General features: G+C 46.7%; 1 protein-coding gene and 1 long non-coding RNA gene across 3 annotated transcripts in view; one reads left to right on the forward strand and one right to left on the reverse strand.

The window, feature by feature from the left end:
• Positions 1–10786, forward strand: part of LOC112479129 — a 234279-nt gene that overhangs the window by 73491 nt on the left and 150002 nt on the right. The gene's annotated exons all lie outside the window — the stretch shown is intronic.
• Positions 5746–10786, reverse strand: part of GPR139 (G protein-coupled receptor 139) — a 34014-nt gene continuing 28973 nt past the window's right edge. Inside the window, exon 2 of the mRNA XM_006910928.1 lies at positions 5746–6927. Coding sequence (XP_006910990.1) covers positions 5993–6927 — 935 coding nt within the window. The 3' untranslated portion in view covers positions 5746–5992. The remainder of the gene's footprint in view (positions 6928–10786) is intronic.

Consider the following 10786-nt stretch of genomic DNA (forward strand, 5'->3'; position numbering starts at 1 on the left):
TCAAGTTCACGGTCTGGTCATCGGAGATGCTGAGGATTAGTAAAAGAAATTTCTAACCATGAAGATTGGAAAGCAAGCTTGCGAAGGCCGATAATATATATGTCTGGGAATGTGCTAGCAAATCATTGGAAAGAGGGCCTGTCGACATCGGGTTGTGTGACTTGGGGCGAGGTGATCGTCTGGGCCTTAGCTTTCTTTTTTGATATTTGAGTGAAATAATTTCTAAGATCCCCTCCAGCAGCCAGTGATAAGTGAAATAAGGGTCTCACCTTTGATGGTTCATCCACAGTTGCTTCCTGTCTCACTTCGCCATTGATTTGTTTTCTTGCTATTTTGTGCCTTGGGGTCTGGCCCCTGGGGACTGCATCACCTGCCCTCTCTCCCTGGCTGACTTCTGTTTGAGCGTGGCCAGTGGAGGGGTCAGCATGATACGGAAGGTAAAGAAGAGAGAGGTTGGGGTATCCCCACCTTCCTGTCTGGCATCTTATGTCTGGCCATGGTGTGACATCTGCTTGCTGGAAGGCCCCTCTTCCAAAGCATGGGCCACACTGAGCTGCAGGAACTCTGCTCCCTCCTGTCACCTCATCAAGCCTAGGGAGGTAAGGCTTCCCATTATTTCCAGTTTCTAGGTGCTTCGGTAGCTCTTCTTGATTCCCTTACTCCTGCTCAGACCACTTTGAACAGTCTCTTGGTTAAAAGCTTTTCATCAAAACCAGCTGAATGAGACTCGCTTCCCTCCAAGAGGACTCTGACTGATACGCAGTCCATTTGGAAATATATCCAGAGAAGCAGATATGAAGAACTCCCATGAAAAATCATTCATGGAGTTAATAGCCATCCCTGCAAAGAGTTCTTTTTGGGTTTGATCTGGATCAAACAGTGTAAGCCTCGCTCCCTCTTGCTCTCTCCAGTGGAGACAAAATACTGTGTTTCTGACATCCAGAAACAGCTCCTCAGACCTAATTACTCCTCACGCAGAGTTGATGAGAAGGCATCTCTCTCCCTGGTGGCCCCGCTTTCTCCTTTGTAATCAGAAAAGTTTTCTTTCTCTTTTGCTGGAACGACAGTGACACATTCTCCCAATAAACCCAGGAAGTTCACGGTATCTATTTATCCCAGGAGACGAGAGCCTCTAATCCGCCTTGTTGTGTCTGGCCAGAATGCAGGTTAATTGCACACCTTCCATCCATGGAGCTGAGCCATCACATTGAGCTGAGTGCACTAATAAAAGGATGATTTCTTACCGGTCCAACCTCCATTGGCTCACTCTCGTCCCGCCTCCCTGAGCCGGTGAACGAAATTAAGGTCAACACTGCGGTCATGTCCCATAGCTTCAGTTGGTGATCTTTTCAACAATTCTTGCTTTTCTGTACTCCCCTCTCAACTACTTGTAAGTTACTTTCATTCTCCAAGTTGTTGCCAAGATAGATTGTGACAATAGTTGGTGGGTGGCTGTCAGAATTGATGGTGGTTTGTGTGGGAAATGTATAGCTAGTTTGAGAGCTGTGGTTAGGATTCCAGATAGAGTCAATTTTTAAAAAGTTTCTTTCTTACAGGGAAAGGTCAAACTGAGTGTTTTAATTATGACGCCGTTATAATATATCTCATGCTTGGCTGGCCTGGGTTTGAAGAGTTGGAAAACCATGCCGTAGACACAGCTCTCAAAAGGGCACGAAAATAATGTGATCTTCTGGGTGATGAGTCAGAATCTTGCAGAGAAGGCAATGAGGCAGGGTGGAAGGGATGGAGCGGTAGGTGACCCGGGTTCTACCCTGGACGAAATCATTAACCTCTTCGTGGCCAGCATCCTCATCTGTGAAAATGATGTACATTTGGAGGCTCTTTTCAGTTCTGCTATTATTAATCACCCACGAGGTATGTGCTGGAGTCACTATCAGCCCTATGTTATGGAGAAGAAACTGAGACTCAGAGATTGAGAACATTGCCCAGGGCCACACAGCCAGGAAGGGGCAGAGCCTGCACAGTTACAACCTACACGAAGTGGCTTCAAACCTTGGTTTCCTGACCAGGAGAGCTTCTACGTGCCTTGCAGGCAACTGGGAAAAAAAAAATGAACTTTTGTACCATTTTCTAGATGAGGACAGTTTTTCAGAAATCTTCAAGGATTTACTCAAGGCCATACAACTAGTAAATGGTAGAGCTGGAACTTGAACCCATGACTGACTGACATCCAAGTTCTTAGCCATTTTGCTAGATTTGTACTTAAGATTATAACTATCGCTGTCTCAAAGACATACAAAGGAGGTGGGCAGAAGAGAATTCAGATCTATACCCAGTAAGCTACCTAGTTCAGAGTTATCGGTAGCAGAGTTCAGTGGTCTTAAATTACGAAACATATCTGGCTAACCACGGGGCAGGTAGGACTCAGATCTCATTCTGGCACCAGCACAAAGCATAAGTAAGATGCTCATTTAAAAAATTTCAATCAGAGTTCTGCAATGGCTTGACCGTACATGCAAACGCCAAACACAAAGTGTGCACCATATTAGAATTTATTATCATACAAACAAGTTTAAACACAATATATTATCTGGTTAAGAAAATATGAACATTTACTCTTTTTCTATGGTAACGTTCTATTCCATCTTTGATCTGGAATAGCCAACGTTAGAGTCTTTTATTCGCTTCCGACGGGCCCCCCATATTGGACCAGTAGGTACCAACTGTGCAAAGCAATCTTTTCCAGGTGCAGAGGGTTTGCAAAATGGAAGGTCAGGCTCTTTTGCGGTCTGTCTTTTATGGTCTGTCACCCTCCTCATTTCCTTCCCCTTGAGACATGTTAGTCCTTGCATTGTTCAGTGGAAAGACACAGCATGTACATGCGTAGTGTCACTGAATGTCCAGGGAAGGACACAGATCACACCATGAGAGATGCTCGTTAACAGTCTTTGAAGGAGGAAGCATCAACCAAAACCCGATATAAGGCAATTACTTAAGTGCCATCAACAGCAGCTGTTTACATGACAGGCTTTAAAATTCAAGGCTTTATTTCCAAAACTGTCTCGAAAGAAAAGACTTAAATTAAAAAAAAAAAACAAACCCACAAAAACACCTTTTAATTATTGTCCACAATTATTACTATAAATAATAATAAATGAAAAGGTTGTAGATTATCTGAGAAAATTGTTAGGAGATATATATTGACCTAACCCAATGAGCATTCACGTGTGGATTTTATCCAGAACACAGAAACTCATTAGAGTGCCTTCGAGCATCGGACCTCTTTTACATATTATTTTATCAAAATGTAAAATATAGTCAGAAGGAAAAGAGACCACGATACTACTTGGTATAGTCTCTATTGCAAAGAGGAGTAACATTCCAGATGCACAGCAGTTTTTACTTTTTAAACATCCACGATTAAGTTTTACATATAATGAAAAATGTGGAGCAGAGAGCGTGGAGATTCACATACACCTTTTCCGCCTTACATACATTCCGAAAAAGGAATTGCTTGACCTTTATAGATATTGCTCTGTGATTCATTCACGTATAGCTCAAAGTAGCATTTTTCAGAGCTATGCATTTAAAAAATAAATGTGTGTGTATATATATATATATATATTCAGTGTAGGTAGCCTTTGGTCAATGTTCATTCATAAGGGAGTGTGGTGGAGTCACATTGCACACACATGAAATGAACACGCATTTGACCACACGCGCCTGGCAGAAAAGAAATAGAGAGAGATGGGATGTATAGGATCTGGGGAGTCTGCCCACCTTTCCACTCGGTGCACATGTGCTCTGGGGAGACTGCGTCACTGGTGACGTTGGAGACACGAGTCTGTTTGCCCCTCAAACGACTTCCACGAACCTTCTCTCGTGGGAGCACCTTGCTGCATCGGCGTGAACCGAATGTTCTCAGATACGTCAGTCATACAATATGGCCCCTAAACACAAGCCAACTCTGTCTTGTCCTCAGCCAAAAAAAAAAAAAGAATCAGCCACCTCTTCATTGCTGGAGAAAAAGACTTAGCTGTACTCAGCTGCGTTAGGGTTCCTAAGGGCTAGACTAGGGTCCCAACTGGGCTCATTCCTGAGGACTTTGCAGAGGCAGCTGAGCCTGGCAGATTGTTGTAATTTGCACTGACTCTGGAATCTAATCTTTGGGGAAGATGAGACTCTATTACAGCCGTTTAAAGGGAGTAGGAATTAAAATCAGCATGAACATGACCTACGATTATACTGAGTTAGCACTGAGGGCATCGGCTGAAGTTTAGGGCTTGTGTTACTGTACGCCTTTACCGCCAAGTTCCCCTTAAAAAGGGTTAGACAGGCCTCCTCATTTAGAAGCACGAATGCAGTAAACATCTAGCCCGAGGTACCAAAAATGTTATGCAGTTCCCAAACTGGAAAATTTCTTTCTGAACAGGGACAGTTTCAAATACTGGGACTCTGGAGAGAAAAAAAGGCTCAGAGGAAATCCAACGTGATTTCTCTTTCAAAACACATCAGTGGATACATAGAAGTCTAAGAGAAGTGTGCGTGCGTGCGTTTGCGTGTGCGCACGCGCGCACACACGTGCGCGCACACACACACACACACACACGCACGTGGTAATTCCCAAGGAAGCCCCTATTAATTACCCCCTTGAAGAGCCTAAGAGAAGTGTGCGTGTGTGCGTTTGCGTGTGCGCACGCGCATGCACACACACACACACACACACGCACGTGGTGATTCCCAAGGAAGCCCCTATTAATTACCCCCTTGAACTGTTTCTTGCCTTGGACAGGCAAGGAGGAAATAAATAAATAAACTCATATTTTATCATTCTGCAAAGGATCTGGGTTACATAGCTTCACGGAAAACTGGCACCACCCCTCGGAGCCACCCCTTGTCTGCATCCAAGGGCAGACAAGCAGACAACACGGGCACCTTTCCATGTCAATTGCGTCTGTATTTGTGGCCGGATGGCAGAGCCAGCTGGACTGTGGGCAGAGCCGAGAGTGCCTCTCTCCACACCTGGAGAGCTACGGTTCCTGACCCTCAAAAATTAAATCCAGTTTGGAAGTCACTTCGAAGAAAGCAATTTGGTGAGGGCTTCGGCAAGCGAGGAGGCGGGGCTGGCATCTCTGTGTAACGAGCTTCTCCGGGAAGCCTGAGTGGCGGGAACCGCGACGAGAAGCTGTTTTGAATAAAAGGACTGTACACGGTGGACACAGGGATGGATTGGAACGATGGCAAGAGTGGGCTTATTTTTTTTGTTTTTCTGGGCTCAAGAAATCCTCCTCCCCGCTCCCATGCACCAGGCAGGGTCTTTGTTTTGGAGGAGCTAGCTAAAAATCTGTACATCATGGCGAATAGAAAGACTGCCTCTTGGACCCCAGGTCTGAGGGTCAGAGTTCTGTGGGTTGGGAGCCTTTCCAGAGAAGCTCTCGCCAGAGTCTGGATGGGACTCAATACGCCCCTGCCCTCACAGTTCATTGTACAGCTAGGGGTGCCAAGGCCACTTCAAGACCACGACCCTCTCTAGGACTAAGGGCACCTTGGGAAAATCCCGAATCGGTCAGCACTGTTCGTTGCTGGGAAAAGCACACAGAAGCGATGGATGACCCAGCTCTTGGAAGAAGAGTGTGGGCTCAGCTAAGGCGCTACTGTGGCTCGATGTGTCACACGAATGAGCAGTTCCCGGTGACTGAGGACGGTGCCAAAGCTAAGTCCTAGACTATTTCTCTACGGTGTGTCCTTACTGGCCACAGGATGATGACAGAACCTCCAAGGGCGTCTTCACACGGGTAGGAAATTTAGCTGTCCACATGACTTTGTGAAACTAAATGCACAAATGGAAACAAGGCTCATGGTCTTCTTTCTTCCCTTCCATCTTTTCTCCTCTTCCGGTCTGAGAGGTGCCGAGTCTGTGAAGACAGGAAGTCAGGGAAGCACTCTTAAGGAGAGCCGTTCAGCTGTCGCTTGGGCCACCTTCCCCCTGGAAGTGGATTAGACAGAGGCACCAGGTGCCAAACCCATGGGGTCACGGGGATACTTTTATAGGTTTTCCGTTTCTGTCGTACTGGTACACCAGCATCTTGATACAGTGTGAGTTGGCCGGCGAGATCCAGGGGCTACTCGTTATGGAAAAGTTATGGTTGGTGTAGAACTGTGCGGGTTGCTTCTGGCACTTGAAGAAGGCGGTGAGCGTGGCGGCCGCCATGGTGCGGAAGCGCTTGCTGATGAAGCAGTAGAGGAAGAAGTTGATGGCTGTGTTCAGAAGGGCCAGCATGTTGGCGACATCCGACACGATGTGCACCAGCCAGCGGTTCTCGATGGGCGCCCCGTACAGGTGGTAGAGAATCATGATGATGCGGGGGGCCCAGAGCGTGGCGAAGATGGAGGTGATGGTGAACAGGATGGCGGTGGTTTTCCCCGTGGAGTAGCCTCGGAGGCGAAAGTTGCTCTTTCTCCGGAGCTTGTACACGATGATCGAGTTCAAGATGAAGAAGATGGAGCAGGGCACCAGGTACACGGTGAAGCAGTGGACCCAGATGAGCACGTGGTGCAGGGAGGTGCTGACGTAGTCTTCAGTCCAGATGTTGGGCCACCAGTAGTAAGGGATGCTGGTCAGGAAGCAGGTGAGGTAAACGCTGACGATGACTTTCCGCGTGCGGGCCGGGTAGGACACCGTGTGGTACTTGAGCGGGTGGCAGACGGCGATATACCGGTCGATGGTTAAGGGCACGGTGATCCAGATGGAGGTGTGGATGGAGGAGAATTCTAGCACCTCGATGACCTTGTCGGGCACCTGAGGCATCTGCATGTTCAGGATGAAGTCTTCCAGCAGGAAGTCCACGAACACGATGAAAAAGAGGACCAAGATGTCGGCGGCGGCGAGGGCCAAGAGATAGTTGTAGGAGGACTTCTGCCTCCTCGCCACCAGCTGGGAGAGGACGATCACCGTCAGGATGTTCGCTGTGGAGGGAAGAGAATCTGCTTTATCTCTCGAGGAAGGTGACTTTATTGGCGGCTGCGGGGGCCCCAGGCCTATGTGTATTGGGCCCTCCCGTGGGAGTCCAAGGGACTGAACCGAGGGCTTCCGAGGGACGATCTGCATGACACGTCACACCTCATACAAACACCTGGATTCTATTTTGTCACAGTTTTATGCGCTTACTGCAGTTTATTTGTTCCTCACGCAGTCGTGACAGCTGGTGCCACCCCCGTCCTCACGTTAACGGGGCTCAGAGAGCGTAGGGAGCTCGCTTAGAGCCACGCAGTCAGGTGACGGGGCCCAGACCTAGATTTCCTAGTCCTCGATCCCACGCTCTTTCTTTTGTCCGACCGCATGCAGAACACGGGGCTGGGACGGCTTTGCGTGCCTCGCGTTTGTGTAGGGGACCGGACTGTATGACCTCGTAAAAACCGTTTTAGGAATTGGATTTTAGGTCCTTTCCTTTCTAAGCGGACTTAAAATCGAAGGAGCGGAGAAGGTCATGACCTTCAGATCAATTGAAAAATAAATTGTGCTTATTTTTAGAGTAAGTAATCTATGTACATGGTACATAATTAAAAAGAATAGCAGGGAAAAGCAGAATTTCCCTTCCCCCTTGATCTCCAGCCACCCACATACCCCTCTATTGGGGCAATCACAGTTGATAAGTAATCTGTTTATATATGTTCATATAATATGCATGTAGAGAGTTTTTGCATGAATAGTAGCAATGTACTATTTTTCTTGGGGTCAGATTCGTTTTGAAAATGCACCCACATAATTTCTGATCAGTTTTAAAAACGTCTCTTTGAACAAGACGCACCTAGAAAGTCATTAGGGACGCACTCTAGAATGATATTCCAATGGAAAATGTCTCGAAGGCATTCTACACATTCATTCTCGTCAACTCTCACGGTCGGCCCTGAAACTCGAACACCGTTCATCCTGTTTTGCAAACGAGACTCTCGGAGAACTCATGCCCCTTGTCTGCGTCCAGTGGCAGACCTGGCAACTGGACCTGGCTTTCTCCTTCTCTCTTTAAAATACTATGCCATAGTTCACATGTAAAAAACATCTCGTGACATACGCGCCCCGATGTACGCAAATGAAACAGATTTTAACATTTTGCCATCTTTGCTTCAGTTCCTTAAAAAAAAAAAAGGACGCTATAGAGACAGTCGAAGTCCCCCTCGAAATCGCTCCAGCCCCATCCTTCCCTTCTGTCCTTTGCTCCGCAGAGGCACCCCCAAAGCTGCAGCCGTCAGGGCCGAGTTTGTAAACTCTAACACGCTGCTTTCTGCACTCGACATTATATTTTCAAGACCCGGGTTTGGATTTTTAGGTAATTTGCCTCAAGCCACATACCGAGTGGGGGGAGGCAGAAAGTGACCATAGTTCCGTCTGACTTTAAGGCATGTGAAGTTCTGCTTTGCTGATTTTTGGTCCTCGAAAAGGGTTCTCAGCTGGAGGAAAGGGGTTCCTGTTCCCTAGGTTGCCCTGACTTAGAAAATCGCCATCATTTCTCAGAGCCTCTTTTTTCCCTAGCCATTAAGCAATGCTTACGTTCGCTGTGGTGTTTCCGCCTCCCACCCCCACCCCCACCCAGGCTCTGGGGAAGGAGGAATGAATAGTGCTGGGGTCTCCCTAGGAAAAAAAAAGGCTATAAATATTCTGCAGAGAGTGAGCTCACCGCTGTCTCTCACTCCCCAGTTGAACCCTGCTTTGAAGTGTGGTACTAAAAATTCTCCATATCCAAACTCTTTAAAAATATTTCTGCCCCATCTAATTAATGGTTTAAGTCAGGCAAGTCATCAGCTGCTAGGGAAATTGCTAGGTATTCATATTTGACATTTCCTGAAGTTTCTAGTAATTGCCTCCCTGGAGAAACTAACCCGCAGACACTGAGTTTCCCATTCCTTTTGTAGAGGTAGATGCCCCCAGGGCACCATCGAGACCACTTAAGAGATCCTCCGGAGAGACCCATGGGCCACAGAGGCCCACGGGGAAAGGAAGGTTACTTGCTTATCGATTTTCTGAAAAAGAAATGAGAAGGTTTTTTTCGACTCTTAAAGGCTTGACATTTGCCGTAATTCTGGGACCACATCAAAAAATCTGTTCATTTCCACAGTGGCATGTTTTTCTCCAAAGAGAGGGAGCGTTGTTGACAGAATCCGTGTGTATTTATAATGGGAGAATAAGCGGAGAAACCCAAGTCACTACTGCCTGAAATTCCATGGCTTGGCTTTTCTCTCAGACTGACTAACCCAAGACTCTGTTGTGGAAACTCAGCCAATCCAACCAAGCGAGCCCCAGTGAACTTCACGACCAGAATGTTGGTGCTTCTAGAAAGCAGATCCTGTCCTTCAGTGGTATCACTGGACAGATTTAAGCTCTCGGGTCACATAAAGCTCATGGTTTGTGATCGCAAAGCTTTCTTGGTTATATTCTTGGGGGAATTCATTTCCTGTACTTTTTGCAACTTACTGTGCTGAGATGTGAGAGGATTTGGGGAGTGGCTGAGGCAATGACACAGGTAGGCTGTCGGACTCCACCACGGAACGGTCTCCTGGTGCAGAGGGAAAGGGTCAAGGTCTTCCAGAGGCATTTTCTGTGTCCATGAGGACTCAGAGGTGTCTGCAGGTTCCTTGGGAGGGGCAGCCGGAACAGAGCACCGTCAAGGAGTTCCGAGTTTGTACCTCTTACTTCCTTTCCTTTTTTTGTCTTTAAAATTATTATTTTTTAATTACAAAAGTAAAACACTTAGAAAAAATTAAACATTATAACACTGTGTAATATTACTAGCTGACTTCACTAGGAACAGGGCATTTCTAAGCATCTTACACACAATATCTCACTTAATCTTCACAATCACCCTATGAGATTTGTACTATTAGTGAAGAGCATTGAAGCTCAGAGAGGTTAAGTAACTTGCCTGAGGCTACACAGCAAGCGAGTGCTAAGCCAGCACAATAAACCAGGGTTATTGTACCCCAAGTTTGTACATTTAGCTCCTACTTAGAAATTAGGAAGTGAAAGCCTGCCCACATCCCGTCTTCCAGAGACGATGCTGTATTTAGCCTCATCGATGGCCGTGAAGTGAGCAGCGTCCTGGTATTTACACCTTTGTATAGTCTATCCCTTTGGGCTGGAACGGGTCCTATGTCTTAATTTTGACCAACAGACTATGGCAGGCGTGGCCCGCATGCCCAGGTCATAAGTGGCCCTTCTGAATACTTGCTGTTGAAGGGCGCCCTTTGGAACCCGGCCGTGAGAAGCCCAAGCCCACGGAGAATTCGTGTGCATGGGCTTTGGGTGAAAGCTCCAGGGGAACTCATGGGTGACATCCAACAACCACGCGGGCCATCTTGAGCCAGCTCAGTGGAACCCTCAAGTGACTGCAGTCCCAGCTGCCCTTGGCAAGAGCCACCCAGCTGAGCCCAGCCAGCCCAAGTGCCATGATAATCATTGGTCGTTATTTTAAGCCTCTGAGTTTTAAGGTGGGTTGCTGTGCTGCAGCAGGTAACCAGAACAGAGATGTATTAACCACTTGGTGTTGGTTATCTCCGGGATATGTATATGCCTATAATTATAAGCATAATTAATAATAATGATGGTCACAAAACGAGATCAGACAATAATATGATTGTGCAAGTTGATTTTTTTTTTCCCATTAGAAATAAATCATGCATTTTTTCTATGTCAATAATATTCACAAACTAGTCACTCATAGCTAGATATTACTTATTTCATTTTTTGGCCACTAAAGAGCTTTGTTATGCATCTTTGTACATTTCCATAGAATAAATTCCCCAAAATAGGAATCCTGGTTCAAAGGGAGCT

Source organism: Pteropus alecto, unplaced genomic scaffold (assembly GCF_000325575.1).
Source record: "Pteropus alecto unplaced genomic scaffold, ASM32557v1 scaffold34, whole genome shotgun sequence".
NCBI classification, from domain to species: domain Eukaryota; kingdom Metazoa; phylum Chordata; class Mammalia; order Chiroptera; family Pteropodidae; genus Pteropus; species Pteropus alecto.